The 17,383-nt window shown below is 40.0% G+C and overlaps 1 protein-coding gene across 1 annotated transcript; it reads left to right on the forward strand.

The window, feature by feature from the left end:
* The first annotated feature begins 1,542 nt into the window (after positions 1 to 1,542).
* On the forward strand, positions 1,543 to 16,448 carry LOC111331455 (uncharacterized). The gene is made up of 5 exons (XM_022936577.2): positions 1,543 to 1,694; positions 8,777 to 9,282; positions 9,403 to 9,570; positions 10,081 to 10,176; positions 14,459 to 16,448. Exons 2-5 carry the CDS (start codon positions 8,790 to 8,792, stop codon positions 15,661 to 15,663), a joined length of 1,962 nt encoding a protein of 653 aa, XP_022792312.2. The 5' UTR covers positions 1,543 to 1,694; positions 8,777 to 8,789; the 3' UTR covers positions 15,664 to 16,448.
* Positions 16,449 to 17,383: the final 935 nt, after the last annotated feature.

Raw genomic sequence — 17,383 nt, forward strand, 5'->3', positions numbered from 1 at the left:
CTTGAACCAGATTTTATCGGTCTTGGTATTGGAATTGGCTTTTTATATCCGAGTTTATTTAAGTGACTGTTCTGTTTGTACCAAAGCGATTAAATCATCTTTTGATAAATCATCGATATTCGTATTATTCAACATTACTATGTTGCTATATAAATAATTTTTTTCTTGTACGTTTAAACTTTTTTGACCGCCTCTAGTCATCTTTTATGTAAAGTGCCTTCTTTTGAATTGTCGATAAATAAAAAATATCCTGAAAAATCGATAATACCACTTCCAAACAACCAAAAAAATAAAAAAAAAGCTTTATTAAAACATACCAAAAAATGGATTAAAAAATCAAAAATAAAATTGTTTACCGCTCTCAGGGCGCCTAAACAAAAAAAATCCAAAATTTCACTCAGGTCAATTGCTGAGTTGAGGGTCAACAACGATATGTTTATATCTTTAATGAAAAAATTAGAGGAATGAATATGCCATTTCCGGAGCTGTGAGCTAAGACTCCCCATTTTAATAACTACTCAAGTAGAGGTCCGCAGATTTCCCTTTCGTCGAGATCGCACCAAGGACAGTTTCCCTTGTCCCTTTTTTTCAATGGTAGGCACTGAACCTGGTTGAATTCTTCGCCTAGATCCTCCGAAGTGCACAGATCTCTCAAAACAGTCTTCCGAGAAGTGTTCGGAGCAGATCACAAATATTCCGGCAGGATTGAAGATTGCTAGGCGGGTTCGCTCAAATCCCGTTTTTCCCGCTCTGTCCTATTTGCAAGGCTTCAATGCAGAGAAATACCACCAGCATGGTTGCACGATTGCTACAGCCTTGAATTACGTATCGCTTTCTTGTCATTTTTGTGTACGGTTTCGTCAGAACAGAGGAAAGCACTCTGTTATGTTTACATGACATTTCGTCATGTGAAATTTTTGCGTTGAGCCTTTGACGTCACTTCCTCTGAGTCCTGCTGTCAACTTCCGAAACATGGTCAAATGATAGCGGACGCGTAATCACGAATTTAACAGCCTGAAAAAAGATACTTCTGGCGCTCGGACTAAATTGAAATTTGGCAGGGTTGGTGGAAGAGACACGGTAAACATGAAAAGGAGAAAGGAAAAAAAAATGATGTACGAAAATCAGTGATCTTAAGGCGCTTCAACCGTCAACGTGACCCCCTCCCCCACCCCCCTTGAGACCCTCAAACACTCCTATGCTACTTAACTGACGAAAATTAACTAAAGACGCCACGCCAAGCTACTTAAGCATCCTTCGCCATTCAAGAAGAAGTCCTGCACTGAACAGAAATTGAATTGCCCGGGTCGCAAGTCCGCCCAAGCAGCTTTGAGCCTCGCTTTGTTTGAAGTCGCTCAAATATCCAACGTGGACGGAAAAGTTATCGAGACGTAGTTTCGTGACTCATTGAGACAAGCTCAAATTGCTTCCTTCTTTGGGGTTTCATCACGCACATTGATAATCTATGTAATTCAGGTGTCCTAGCAACTTATGCCCTAACGCTTATGGGAGGCATTTGATTGGCGGTTACTCCCTTCCTGACCTGTCAATCAAACCACAGTGATTTTTCAGTTTCACACAGCTTTTTCAGTTTCACACTAACGCTTCCTGCTTTTGTTGCAACACTTTGGATCTCATCATTCGAGCAGGAGCTCCTGACTACCTTGCTGCCTGCCACTCTGAAGTTACAACCGGTAAGGACACACCAGTAGGATTCGTGTTTCTATTGACAGTCAAATAACCGTGTTTGGTATTAAAGGGTGAGGCATGTTACAACTGACAGCACAGAAAGGGTTCCTTGATGCTTACATAGAAAAGTATCATTTAATGTCTTGATTAAACCCTGAAGCTCTGCTATCGCCTTGTTCGCGGTTCCGAAGACAACAGTCCACAACAGACCGTTTTCGAAGCAATGTGCCTCGTCTAATTCTAACGAAGAATTGATCTATGACTTTCCTTGTTGAGCTAATTCATTCATTGCATGGCGGAAGTTGTTTGGCAAATATAGTTAGCAAGAAATGTTCACGTAAATTTCGGCTTTCAAGAATATTAATCATTTGATATTTGGAGAGGGGCTTATCAAAGGGATGGTGATCATTCCATTAACGAAATCACGATTTTCAACTAGTTCTAATCGAGTAGCAGTAAACTGCATTCGTTAGAAAGATTTTCGGTCAATCCAAGCCTTCTATTTAGGGGATAAGATAGGGAGACCACGATCTTCCTTTGCCGGATCCCCTCTCCTTTCAGCGTCTCAAAGGGCATTTGTCTGACAGTAATACTGCTAATGATACTTTGCCCGTTTGATTTAACGTTCTTATTATAGAGTGCACTTTTTAAAAGGTTAGTTTCGAATTGATTTTGCGAGAAAGTCTGGTAACTAGTTTTTAGCACCAGGTCGAGACTGAAGGGAATAGGAGTCGTCTTAACAATACTGACTCCTCCGCGAAAATGAAAGTAGCGGCGAAGCGTGACAAGTTAATTAATTCCAAGATAACATTGCCACGAGTAAAACTACTTCGCCATCCACCTTCACTTAAGGATTGTCTGGTTGGAAAAGATGGCTACGACGAAGACTGTTCGTATAAAAGTCTTGAGGGTTTTCGTTTATTTGTAGACGGTCATGTGGAGGATTTGAAGTACCACGATTTAAGGGATGACGAAACAGATAAACGGAATGGATACTGCAATTTCCAGTTCAGCCATTAGACAGGCCAAAGTCTAAAATCGTGTGTACAATTTCACGTATTCGTCATTTTTCGGTACATCATCCATGAAAAGTTTTTGTTTCAATGCTGGCTTGTTATCGAGTTCGTTTCGAATTGTTTTTTTATCCGACACATTTTTATCATATTTTACATTTGTTTGTGGTCAATGTCCATTTGACAAATTCGTTATCTTTGAATGCCTTTACTCCATTAACTTTGTTTTGTAATTGCGTGACATTGCGTTTCAGTTGGGTCACGATTTTGCGCTTTGATCTTTAAGGTTTCAATTTCGCTTAGCTTTCTTTGTTGTAGTTCGTTTTCTTTGTAGTCCTCGATCAAGTTTTTAGTTATACGTGCCATCGGCGTTGCGGGATCTATATGTAAGTTTTTAAGAATCTGTTTCTATTTTCACACAGCTTGCCTCATATCTTCCCAGCCATTGTTTACTTATGTTTTGTGCACGTTATTAGAGAGTGTTAGATCCACGTTTGTTTCCTATAACGTGTAACCGCAAACCGCTGCAAGTCACGTGACCAGACTCCAGCCGTCACGTTTGCAGTTAGCGGTTCGCGTTTCAACTTTGGGAAAGGCAGTTTAAATAGACTTTAATTTACCATAATCTGGCTCTCAGATGAGCAATATATGGCTTGTATGTTTGCTTATTTAGATGAATAAGTATGTTTATTATTTGGTTAACAAGGATAATATTTATTTGTCATTGCATTACATAGCTTTAATTATAAGCCTGCTAAAATAAGCTATAATATTATATATTATATATTATAATAATTATTATAATTATATATTATATATTATAATATTATAGCTTTAATTATAAGCCTGCTAAAATAAGCTATAATATTATGAATGGAGATCTAAGCAAGCTCTACTAAGCTTTTATAAGAAGATCCCCATCTAATAAAAACTGTAACTTATAGCAGATGGTTTAATTATGAACGTAAGACATTTTGCCGCTTTGCTGATAACATTACGATTTGAAGTTGTATCTCTAGTATAGAATTTAACTATAGTTTTGCAGATAGATTTTAATTAATCTCTTAAATTGTGTATATGATTTTGATTCTTTCAGGTCTTTAGGTAATTCATTCCACATTTTTGCTCCCCTAAACTTCAATGATAATTTCCCATAATTAGTTCTTTTAAATCGATGAATATGTTTGAGGCTGATCGGGTATTGTGACTTTGAAATTTTTCACTTGATATAAAATAACTTCTATAGTAACTTGATAGCTTCTCATTAAAGAATGAGTACATAAAAAGTGCCATTAAGTATATATTTAACTCGTATATATTAAGAATATTTAATGATAAAAATAGTGGCCGGGATTCATTTTTGTAGTGAGCGAATGGCATAATTCTAACTATCTTTTTTTGTATCATAAATAATGGCTTGAGTCTAGTTGGATAAGTACTTGACCAACTGACATTACAATATGTTAAATAAGGGTACACCATAGTGTAATAGATTGCCTGTAGTGTTCTAAGGATAAGTAATGTCTTGCCTTAGCTATCATATCTGTCATCTTTGATATTTTTGTTACAACATGGTTGACGTGGTGCTAGCTTCCATGTTAGCTCATCATCAATGTATAGACCTAAGAATTTTGTGTATTTTACTTGGTCGATGTCTTGATCATTCAATTTAATTTTAACACTTAGTTTACTTTTTTTGCCCTTGGATTTAAAAACAATAAAATGCGTTTTCTTGATATTTAAAGCGAGTTTATTTGCTGAAGCCAGGCTGAAATTTTTTTGAGTTCACAGTTCATGGTATCTTGTAAATAAACTAGATTTTTATGACTGAGAAATAGATTTGTATCATCTGTAAATAAAATAACCGATAGTATTTGTGAGCACCTTACAATATCATTTATGTATATAAGGAAAAGAAGAGGCCCCAAAACAGATCCCTGAGGCACACCACACTTAATTGTTAAACTTTTTGATTTCTGTGACTTGAATTTAACTATCTTTTTTCTGTTTGAGAGGTAATTTTTGAGCCACTCTAGGGTAATTCCTCTTATTCCATAATGCTCTAGTTTCTCAAGTAATATTTTATGGTTTACTGTATTGAATGCCTTTGCAAGATCTAAAAATACTCCAGTTGTGTATTCACTGTTGTCTATCGCTTGCAATATCTTGTTTGTAAGCTCTATTGAATGTTGAATGTTTTTTTCGAAAACCATATTGGTTCTTGACTAACGTGTTATGATTTTCTAAATATTTCAATAATCTTTTATACATAACTTTCTCTAGAATTCTAGTAAAACAAGGAGGTTTCAGGTTGGTCAACTCCCTCGGCGCTTTTCTTCTTTTTATTCGAAAGTTCTCACGTATGTCCCGCAAATATATGTCAATTGAGGTATTTTCTTTCTGGCCCATGTGTTTGGGACGGTAGAAAACCAAACTTTAAACCACATTTTGTGTTTGCAATGAAGGACTTTCATCCTGTCGGTAATTCAAGATGGCGGCGCACATTTTACTTTTGTTTTGATAGAGATGTGTAATGGTACTTCCGATTTTGGGGCCAGCGAACATTTCTGTGCCGGTTTTTGTATATTCGAAATCGAATGGAACCCTAGTATGTAAAAAAAATCGCTGTTTTTCTTGATTTTTCTCAAGTATGCCTCCATTTTGTTGGCCGCTTGTGGAACAAGAATTACATTTGGCGAGAGAAGCAAATTGTCACAGACCCGAAAAACCGGCCGAGTGGGACAAAATTGCTCAGAGACTCAGTGAAGCCTTCAGTGATGGTGAAAAGTTCGTTAAACTGAAGGGAAGAGGTTGCAGGGAGCGAATGAAGCGCCTGCTTCAAAAACGTAGGGCCGAAGATCTAAGATCTTGTTTATATTCCCTAAAAAATCCGACCTCGATTTAAAACTGAAAATCTCGAAACTTCTAACTCCTACTTTCAAACTGCTAACTGCGGTTTGAGGTTCGCGGTTAACACACCAAACGTGAATCTAAAACTCTCTATTTAGCGATGTCGCGCACTCGTGGTCGCGTGGAAATTTTCTATGTAATTTAAGTATTCTTTTATTTTGATATCGGGGTAAGCTCATTTGGTACGTTTTGGTCTAGTTCGTTTGTTATTGCGTCTTATTTTCATTGTATTTAGTTTGTTAGTTGCCACGCGTGTTCTTACACTAGTTCCTTTTAATTTACTGATTTCAGTTTGCGAGACAATAGACGCATTCAGTAAAGATCAGTGGTTAAATTGTTTTTACACGCCGAGATGGCACAAAACTTTACTTTCCACCCACAGTCACTCCCATCTGCCTTCAAAATAAGCTTGTATTCCCCTCAGCCTCGACTTGGTACTCATAATTAGTTATCAGACTCTTTCACAGAAACAATTTAAAACTAGCCTATAGGGTAATAGGCGAGCGCTATTCTTATTCATAGTATTTCATTTACGTTGTGACGTAGCTGATTGATTTGTACAGCTCTCATTTCCAATGGTATTCCATCTGAATCACTCTCTGGGGTGAAATTTTTCTAAGAAATGTACCATTTCTTAAAGACCTTCTGTGGCAGTTGTATGACGCGTTTTATAGGCTTTATTTTGGAGCGTTGGTGATAGTTTTCTTGGAAATGAGGCACTCCCAAAAGACTTTGTAGTGCAGTTGTATGACATGTTCTATAACCTTTATTATTACATCGCTCGCAGCGACCGTGGATAAGATGAAACGAATCCTGTGATTCTGATGTGTTCTTGCCTGCTCAGGATTGCCCGCATTGATCCCACGCATGAAAAAAAATAAAATTAGAATTACGTTTGTAATTCTTGGATAACACAAACAGCGGCAGAAGATAGTCAAAACTGAGGAAACAGAAACGACCCTCGCGAGTTTGGTGTGCTACAAACACAGGTGGCTTTCTTTCCCGGCTCTCGAAGTAAACAAGTAATTTTTATTTCTTAATAAAGCAAATATTTTTGCAATATGATGAGTCCTTCATTAACCAAGCTTGTTCGGTCAAAATGGCTGGATATTACTTCATTCTTTTTTTCGCATTTTTATGGACCTCGACTTCGTCTCAGTCCATAAAAATGCAAAAAAACAACTCGGCTAATATCCAACCATCTTGACCTCATGCTTGGTTAATAACGCTTACTTCTTGAGCGTTCGTGATGGAAGCACTCTTCTTGGTTCTAAAATTTAAGGGCATGGCACCTACGACACAATTTGCGAATGATGCCTTGTATTATGCCAAGTATCTGATTAATGTGATAATTAAAATATGACAAAAAAAAGCAAGCGCCACGCTAAGCAACTTAAGCATCCTGTTTACCTTGCAACAGTTACCTTTGTTATTCACGCTGAAGCTCTTTACAGAACATAATTTTAATGTTATGTCTAGGGCTGTCTGGTTTTGAAGCCCGCTCGCGTGGCTTTGAGCCTGACCTTGTTTAAAGTTGCTCGAATTTCCACCTTGCCTGCACAAATAAAACAGGATAAATAAATAAATGATGGAAAAAAACTACAAGGCTACAACCCTTTTCAGACTCTTAGTTTCGAGACTCATTGAGACAAAGAGTCAGGTCTGCGCGATGTTTCGTACTGAAAATATTCGAAGAAATATTTTACTTTATCTCTGAGGCTGTGTAAGGAGACGTCATATTTGTGTCCCTCTGAGGGACGGAAGCTAACGAAAGGATATGTCATCGAGTTTTGCTATAGAAAACCTGTAGTAGTGTCCTGAGGGCTCGCAAACATCTATATGAGTACCTGTTCTCATAAAATGACTGTTGAGATCGCGAAATGTTAGCTGATAAGTAACTTTTTTTAACCTACGTGACAGCCTTCTCGACCACCATTTTAATATCGTGTCACGCAAAAGCGTAGTAAATCGCGAAACGAAAAACCCTATCAAACTGGAAATTTGCAAACGGATAATGTTTTCAGTTGTTCTATTAAATAACTAAACTAAAATCTCAAAAGGATTGATAATCCCCAACTTTTAATATTGATGACGTCACGTGAAAACCAAGATGAAAACGTGACTGGCCATTTGTTTACTCTTCTGGTGGGTTTTCCTCCTATTTGTTTGGTGACTAAGCAAATATTAATATGTGAAAATCAGTGTGTGTTTCTCAACGTTCCAAATAACTTCTAACACTCCGAATCGACGAATTCTTCCCTTATTTTTGGTTCAACTGCTTTCCAATTTATCCATGAGCTGGCTCACAGGAGTCTTTTATTTTGACAGGACGGTCGATTTAGGAGAGATGATAGCACATGAAGGCTCGATTAAGGACGATTTGAGAAGCCTTTGAAGCATGCAAAGCCTGGCCGATTGTTTAAGAGATTATTTAAAAAATTCCATGTTATTCGTTCCTAAGGGACTCGGTCACGGCATTTGAGTTTTTTTTATATAGTTTTATATGGGTTATTGACCAAGCATTCTTAGGTCAAGATGGCTGGATATTGGCTGGACTCTCTTTTTGTGTTTTTATGGACCGAAGAGAAGTCGAGGTCCATAAAAACGCAAAAAATGAAAATCGAGGCTAATGTCCAGCCATTTTGATCAAACAAGCTTAGTCAATGAAGAAATTATTAGAGAGCAATAAGATTTTGTTCTAATAAGAATAAAGAATGACTTGTTTACTTCGAGAACCGGGAAGAATAACAATTGTATTTGTAGCACAATAGACCCAAGTGAGTCCTTTCTGTTTTCTTTGTTTTGAGTGTCTTCTGCCGCTTTTTACGACTTCATCACCGACACTGTCCAAAAGTTACGAACTTTTTAAGTCCACCCAAGCACTTTTTCCCTTGCGCGGGATCGAAGCGGTCAATCCCGAGGACCTGTAATAAGAATTGTTAACTAATAGAGCACCTACTAAGTCTCCCGACTTTTCTCTGCACTGCAAAAATACAAGACAAGACATAGAAAAATATTTACAAGAGATCTTTAGATCTTCACTTTGGTGGCTATAATTTGTTTACCATTAATATTTTTACGGCTAACGGCAAAATGTTTGCCCTGTTTTAAGGCTAACAGTTAACCCTGTAGAAATCCTCATAGATTCTCTTTCATATCTACAGGTGAGAATTCACGATGACGACAAAAATAGCAGTTAAGGACGCGGCTAAGCGACTGGGGAGAGTTTTGCTGAAGAACGAACCAAACTGGATTACTGGAGATTTAGGGAACTACGTGGACGATACACTCAAAAGCCAATTCCCTGCAGTGGCTTCGTGTGCAGCCCGCACGTGCGATGAGGTCAAAACTTTTAAGACTAAAGAAGAGCAAGGACCTGTTCAACAAAGCGACCTTTTAAAACCACTGTTGATGGATATCGCTAAAGAGGGCCTAAATTACGCTTTCCAAAAATGGATCCAGAAAAAGGAGAACCCTGAGAGGCATTCAAAGACGAAAAATCCGAAGAAAGTGATTGTGGTTGGAACCGGAATGGCTGGGCTAGTGGCTGCATTTGAGCTGGCGCAAGTTGGACACGACGCGATAGTATTAGAAAGCCAGACGCGAGTAGGAGGCAGAGTTCACACCCTTGGGGAAAAGGATGGTTTTGCAAAGGGACTCCACGGTGAGGGTAAGTATTGTGTACTGTAGTTGATTGATGGAGACCAACGTGGCTTTATTCTTCCTGTCTACTATATCCGTAATAACTGCTTTCGTAATCCTTTTGCATTTCTATTAATTTTATTTGCAGCTGGTGCCATGAGGTTACCATGTCTCCCTGACGCGAAGACCAAGACCCATTTCCTGACAGATTTTTATGCTTCTCAGAAGCGGTTCAATCTACCCTTGGCAGATTTTACCAACTATAGTGAAAAAGCTTTTCTCAAGTTTTATAACGAAGACGCTGTTCGTATAGAAGGTGAGCTTTATGATACATAAGTAAAATCTTCTGGTTAATGTTTGAAAGCGTCAAATGCCTTCCCTCGAGGTCAGATGTAGCTCAGGGTAGCCCTGCAGTTTAGCACGTTTATATCCCTGAGAGTGAAACTGAGTTTCAGAATTTGGGCTTGATGTTCTGAAGAGCAGTGGTCTGACCTCACAACACGACGCTGATTGGTAGATTTTTAAACGAAACAGTTACACTTACACCATTTAGTAGGTATGCAGCACAAAAACTGTTATATTTTGGAATGAAATGCTCACCATTTAAACACGTGGGTGAGGTAAGGCACCGAGAGAGGAAAGGGTCTTTATGACAATGTTCCCCTCTTAGTCAGGGGTAGTCCTGTGGTTAAGCAAGTCTATTTCGTTAAGAGTGAAATTCAGTTTCTAGAATTTGGGGCTCAATAAACTGAAGTGTAATGGCCTGGTTTAACAACAGGTCGCCCGCTTACAGCTAAAGGTAATTTCTAATTTGTGTATGCAACAGAATGGAATAAAGATCCGTTGACCTGGACGAACAAACTTTGGCTTGGATGGGATGCTACCCTGAAAAAAACCGGAGTGAAGGACATCATGAGTATAGGTAAGATTAAAGGGCTGAAGCTGTCTAAGGTGGTTGTAAAGTTCATTTTTGCCATGCACCATTAGTGTTGAGGCTATTCCTCAACAAGGTTTTATGTTTAGTCCGTTCCGTTCCTGATTTTTTTGTATGTCACGTTGACCACAATCCTTCAATAGTGATTTTAGTCGCTATCCTTTTTCGCACGTGGTGAGACGCTTGTAAAAGTTTAGGTACGTAAAACTGTTCCTTTTCTTTCGCTTACCGCCCGTCATCATGTGGTTTTTACGGCTCCCCGAGTCTCGTAATCTTTGATGGAAGGCGACCGGATCGTTTTGTAATTATTGGTATTCTTCGCCGTCATTAAACTCGTTGGTCGAAGCGCTGTTTTGTTATTATTCGACATCTTCGCCACTTTATGTGTCGGACCCGGATATTGTTGTAAGAAACAACATGTTTGTCATCGCTTCCTGCTGTGGAATTTGTGCCTATTTACGCTGTATATGACCTCAACTGGAGAATCGCCGTTTCATCAAAGAAAACCGCCGTTGTTCAATATTTGTGTCATGTCGCCACGTGGAATCACAGGCGGCCCAGGCTCTGTCACAGGCTCTTTCGCAGTGGACCATTATAGAGTTTGTATGGTGGTTTAGTTGGACTTGCGTTTGAGCTCCGCAAATATAAAGTTGTGTGAAATAATCAAAGAAATAGTCTCACCTTCATACAGAGTAGTCTGTGCTGTTCCTGTCGCGATTTGAGGCCGTTTTGCTGTGTTTTAACTTCCTACCACTACCAAATAAAAGGGGAGGTAGGAAAGCTCTGTCTCACACACGCTCGCCAAAATCGCTCGAAAAACACACTTCCATACTTCCCCTTGAATCGAAACTTGGGAGCACGAAAGCCAAATAGTTACCGTTGGAGCGAGCTTTGGGTGTGTACCGGGATGCACAGTCTGGCATTTTCAAGTTTAAAGCTCTGCAGGCAGAAAAACCGTCCACCAAGCGAGGGGTGCTTTCGATCGTAAGTTCTTTGTTTGATCCATTAGGATTCCTTTCACCCTTTGTGTTTTCTGCCAAGCTTGTGCTGCAGGAACTCTGGAGAGATAAACTCCCTTGGGATCAGCAAGTTCCAGAACCTTACCTCTCACAATGGCAACGTTGGCTGGCTGAACTACCACATGTTATCGCCATTGATACCCCAAGGTGTTACAAGACTCAGTCATTTCACAACACATCGACTGTCCAGCTTCATAACTTTGACGACGCATCCAGACGCGGTTACGCACCAGTTTCATATTTGAGTTTCGTCAATGAAAAAATAGGGATTCATTGTTCCTTTGTCAAGAAAAAAACCCGCAATGCTCCCATTAGGGAGTGGACTATCCCTCGTCTTGAACTTCAAGCCGTAATATTAGCAGCCCGTCTGAGCAAGATAATATTGAAGGAACTCGATCTACCAGTAGATTAAACCTTCTTCTGGTCCGACTCAATGGCATCTTTACAGTACATCAAGAATGAAACAAGGCGTTTTCAAACCTTTGTCGCCAACAGTGCCACCGAAATCCTTGAAACAAGTCTTCTAGAGCAGTGGCATCAAATTCCCGGTGTCATAAACCCTGGTGATGATGATTCACGAGGTGTTAGTGCTCAATATTTTCACGTTGAATGTCGCTGGTGGTTAAGTCCAAAATTCCTTTGGGAACCTGAATGTGCGTGCCAAGTGTGCTAGTAAAGGATCTCCAAGATGACGACGTGGAACTACGGAAGTCACCAACTGTTATGCTCGTCTCACATGTACTGCAGATTGACACCTTGCTGCAGCGCTATTCATCGTGGTCCCACTTACTGAGAGTAATGTCGTGGGTGCTTCGTTTCGTAAAGAGAGTTCGAAAGGAAACTCCAGAGTATCTTAAGTCCAGTACACTCAAGCTTGTAGAATTGCAGCAATCAAGTCGAGAAATTGTGCGGTTAGTTCAGCGAAGACATTTGCTAGAGGAGTACTTGTGTATGAAAGAAGGCAGACAAGTGAAACGTCACAGCAAGTTACCTAATCTCAGTCCAATCTTGATTGACAATGTTATACGCGTGGGAGGTAGAATTCATCGCGCGCCAATCGCCTTTGAGGCCGCACACCCAATGATCCTTCCAAAGTACCTTCACGTTTCTGTGTTACTAGTTCGCTACTACCACCATGTACTGGGCCATGCAGGCCGCGAACATGTATTATCCGTAATCCGTCAGCGTTTCTGGATCATGAGGGGAAGAGCTCTCGCACGCCGCGTTCGGGGTAGTTGTGTGAGCTGCCGCAGACGTAACTCGCATCCTCTTCAAGTTATGGCTGATCCTCCCAAAGAGAAGCTAGTACCTTACCAGCCTCCGTTCACATTCACAGGTCTGGATTTTTTCGGACCGTTTTACGTGAAGCGAGGTCGCAGTGCAGGGAAAGTGTATGGCTGCATATTCGTGTGCTTCAATAGCCGAACAGTACATATTGAAGCTTTCGTTCGATTCATCTCAGTGCGTGATCGCCCAAAGGAGATATGGTCGGAAAATGGCACAAATTTTACTGGTGTTCAGAAGGAACTTCGCCTGTCGGTTCAAAATCTGAACGAAAAAACGGATCAGGAGTGACTTACATTCTCGTGAGGTAGAATGGTACAGCTGTAAACTACCAGAGTGGCGTTTTCAACCTCGTGCCGCAGGCCACATGTCAGGAGTTTGGGAAAGGCTCAGTAGAAGTGTTAGGAAAGTTATGAAGGCTGTTCTCGGTAGTCAGGGTGCGGTGGTTAGTTTGGAAACGTTGCGTACAGTATTTGCTGAAGTCACATCAATCTTGAACAGTCGTCCTATTTGTCCTTCCAGTGACGATCCAAGTGATTTATAGCCGCGAACTCCAAATAATCTTCTGCTACAATGCCGAAACCTATTTGTATCTGCTTGAGTTTTCGCTGAAAGGGACTTGTACTCCCGTAAACAATGGAGACACGCTCAGTTCATTGCTGATTGTTTCTGGTCTCGTTAATATCTAGAATATGTTCCAACATTACAGCAGCGCAACAAGGGGTTACAGAACAAACGGAACTTAGCAGTTACCGACGTGTTCCTTGTTGTGGACAATACCGTGCCCAGGTGCCACTGGTTGTTAGGTCGTGTAACAAGGGTTTTTCCGGGTGAAGACTTATGTGTACGCACAGTAGAAGTGGAGACGAAGAGCTCGAGACTTGTTCGACCCGTGACGAAGTTGTGTCTTCTTGAAGAGGCAGTATAATAAACCAAGAGAAGATCTGAACGCTGTGAACATTGACCTACCAAAACATTGAACACTGAACACTTAGGTTGATTTCATATTTCTTAACTGTTAGCTTTTCTCAGCCCTATTCCCCAGGATGTTGAGGCTATTCCTCCACAAGGTTTTATGTTTTAGTCCGGTCCGTTCCTCACTTTTTTCATTTGTCACGTAGACCACAATCTGTCAATAGTAATTTTATTCGCTATCCTTTTCGGATGTGGTGAAACGCTTGTAAAAGTTTAGGTACGTAAAACTGTTCCTTATCTTTCGCTTACAGCCCTTCATCATGTGGTTTTTACGACTCCCCAAGTCGCGTAATCTTTGATGAAAGGGTGACCGGATCGTTTTGTAAATATTGGTATTCTTCGCCGTCGTTAAACTCGTTGGTCGAAGCGCTGTTCTGTTATTATTCGACATCGCCGCTTCATGTGTCCGAGCCGGACAATTAGTGCATCAGCCACAGGAGGCGAAAAACTTCAAGCCCCTAAAATCCCCTTGGTACTATGGTATCCCTGACGTTTGTACACATCACTCCCAAAACACGTCTACCTTACGCTTAGCACACATTGGAATTCCACGAAATTTCGCAGCCCGGGAAAGAGCAAAAACGTGTGAAATATTAAATAGGAATTTACGGAGGGAAAAGTGTTCATAACTCAGGACGGTTAATGTGTCATGCTGGAAACCATCGGAATGACAGACCGAAAATTTGAATTTGAATTGCCTTTGTTCGGCACCTAAAATACGACGCATTAAAGATAATTAAAAGAGAAAGATTTCTTCCTATGAAAGGAAAAATACTATCCGATGTCTTTAGAACAGGCGGATTGACATAGTTGCAAAATTGATCTACTAGACTGAAAATGGCACAGTTTAAAATGTATTTTGAAATGGCTTTGTCGAAGGCCCATTTGATCGTATTCATATGCTGATTTGTGTCATAGAAATTATAACTATTATCATCATTGTCGTCTAGATGGTATGTTTTGACTGTAACTTTCTCTTTGTCCAATTGCAGATGAATATTATAATCGCACCACTCGGGTGGTAACAAATCAGCTGCTTTATTTGCTTAACGATCCCAGCGTTAAACCAAGTGATGCCTGGAATCAGTGGATTGATGTGTGGAGTCAGTTTCCACTCGATGGGTTCCTACAAAGTACTTACGAAGCAGTCAAGACAAATGTTGAGAAAAAAGTCCCCAGGGAAAAACACAGCATCTTTGTGACAAGCCTCAAAGAACTCAAGAAGTACCTTCCTTGGCCTGAAGCCGCCCTCACTGCCTACTCTGTCTTCAATTATACACAGCAACTTGATCAAAGCCTGGTGCGATACCTCCGAGAACAACTGGGACAGTGGTGGTCACCAGACATGCACTGCATCAAAGGCGGGATGTCTTTGTTGCCAGAAGCCTTCACCAAAAAAGACAATGGAGGCTGGAATCCCGACGTTTCCCTTCACGATAAAATTCACTTTAACCGTACAGCCAATGAGATCATCTACAAATTTTATGAAGGTGATACTGAAAATAATCATGTGGTGGTAAAAGGCTACTTCAGCAACAGCAGACAGCCTTTTGAGATCGAAGGAGATGCTGTTATAGTGGCAACTCCAATCAACATTCTTAGACAGATCAAGTATACGCCCTCAGAACACACCGAGCGTCCCCCACAGGATTTCTACAAGGCCATAGAAGACATCTATAGCGGTCCAGCAACCAAACTATTCATACAGACTAAGACCAGATTCTGGGAGAAAGACGGCATTAAAGGAGGCTTCTCAAAAACAGATCTTCCAATCGGGCAGCTCCATTATTCAAGCAACGTCACTGGAGAGCATCCTGGAGAAAAAGGCATTCTGTTGGTTTATACGTGGAAGACAGAAGCCTTACTATTTGGCTCCCTGGATCCTACTACTGCTCTTCACGAGGCAGTAAAGCAAATAGCCACAATCCACCCAGAGATCAAGGACCAGGTTGAAACGGGAGCCGTCTGTGCATGGTACAACCAACCAACAGCTCAGGGAGCCTATGCCCTGCTCAAACCCACTCAATACCAAAACGTCCGGTACCTCATGAAATACCCCATGGCTAACATCTTCTTTGCTGGTGAGGGTCTCTCGTTTGCTTCGGGATGGATTCAGGGGGCCTTGGAGTCTGGTCTACGAGCAGCTTATCAGTTTTACATTCGCAACGAGGGCGGATGGTGCCCCAAATTGAAATGAATTTGCAGAACACTCCTAATTGATAATAGACTTGATAATGAACAATCCGTTTAAGCTAAATGAGCAATAGAGCATTTTCCTATTTAGTAAATAAGTTTTTGCCGAGCTCGACACAATGTTAGGGTACGGGCTTCCTCTAGTCTAGAAAAATTGGTAGTCGAGAAAATTAGGTAATTTTTTTTAAGCTTGTAAGTGATAAAACAAAATAGATTAAACACTTTGCTACAGCGGTTAAACCAGAGTGGTGTTTTTTCGTTGTTTTAATAATCGTTTTTTTTTAACTTATTCCTTAAATTTTGACAGTTTACTCGCTTCGCGTTTCCACGACTAAAATACCCTCTTCTTCAGAGGCACTATGATACTAGCAGTTTCGGAAGAAAATCTTAACATTTTCTGATGTTTCACTGCCTCACAATACCTGGAGACATTTTGCGCCGATAAGGTCGATAACTCCAATCAAATTGATAATAATACTTTACGAATGAATACTCACATAGTAACCCGATACAATTTATTACTTTCAATTTCAAGTTTATTTTTATCGATTATCAATTTTATCGTCTTAACACGCTAGCACGTATGACATGAGGTATCCCAGAGAGCCTTTGATCTTTTAATCTTGTTCTCACATTACATTTCTTCAGTATTGTATGCAGTTCGATAAGAGCAAATATTTCTTCACGGATAGTATACAAATCCGCATCCACTATCGAGTGAATATACTCTAAGCTCTGAATGATTAGTATACAACTTATTATTAAAAAATGGATCATTGGATAATGCAATTCAAGACTATTTATTGGTTTAGCCATTATGGTATATATATGAGCCAATATACCATAATCTACGAATATGGCAAGCGTACGCGTCAGCTAAAAATTAAAAGGGAACGAAATAATAAGATTTGGTAAGATTTGTCTAATATCTTGGGGGCGTTTTTAATAAAACAATTACTCCACTCGCGCTTGTTGGATATGAAATGATTATAGCCAACGAGGCGCTACGCTCCTCGTTGGCTATCTATCATCTCATATCCAACGCGCGCTCGTGGAATAATTGTTAAATATCCAAGAGATTGGGTTGATCTACAAAACACAAGCCATGCTGAAAGCCGTCATGTTGGCCGGTAACCTATGTAGAATTTAATATTTTTTAGAAACGAGATATGCAAACAATTGAATCAAAACTTGAAATAAATATAAATTGCACCTGTCAACAATCTTTTCAAATACATCTCCATTTCTGATGAAATTAACACAAACCATTGCCAAAATAGAAATGAAATACTGTGATTTCTATTTACAAGAAAGAAAACTATTGCCTACAGAACAATCTGAATGCTGTTGGCATTGCAGTGAGACAAAAAAGCCCCTCACACTAGGCTAGTGGAATCGCGAAAAGGATGTGAGAAACGAAGATTACAAAAAATCGGCGAGGAAGCTTTACAGATGTTTTAAAAGCAGTGCAGCTTAGCGATCTACCATAGTCATGGGTCTCAATTATCAACTCATTGCTTCTAGATAAGCACAGGGATCGGGCATGCAAGCAAGCAGATGCATATCAAACCATACCCTCAAAATGAAAGCTTCATCATGGATAATGTAATTGAGAGCCTGGTCATCATATTGCCCGCTATTGAAACGCACAAGGATCGGGAATGCAAAGTAGAAGTTGCAAATCAAACCATTTCTTCAAAATCGTAGCTTTATCTTGGATAATA

This window comes from Stylophora pistillata, chromosome 3 (genome assembly GCF_964205215.1).
Source record: "Stylophora pistillata chromosome 3, jaStyPist1.2, whole genome shotgun sequence".
NCBI classification, from domain to species: domain Eukaryota; kingdom Metazoa; phylum Cnidaria; class Anthozoa; order Scleractinia; family Pocilloporidae; genus Stylophora; species Stylophora pistillata.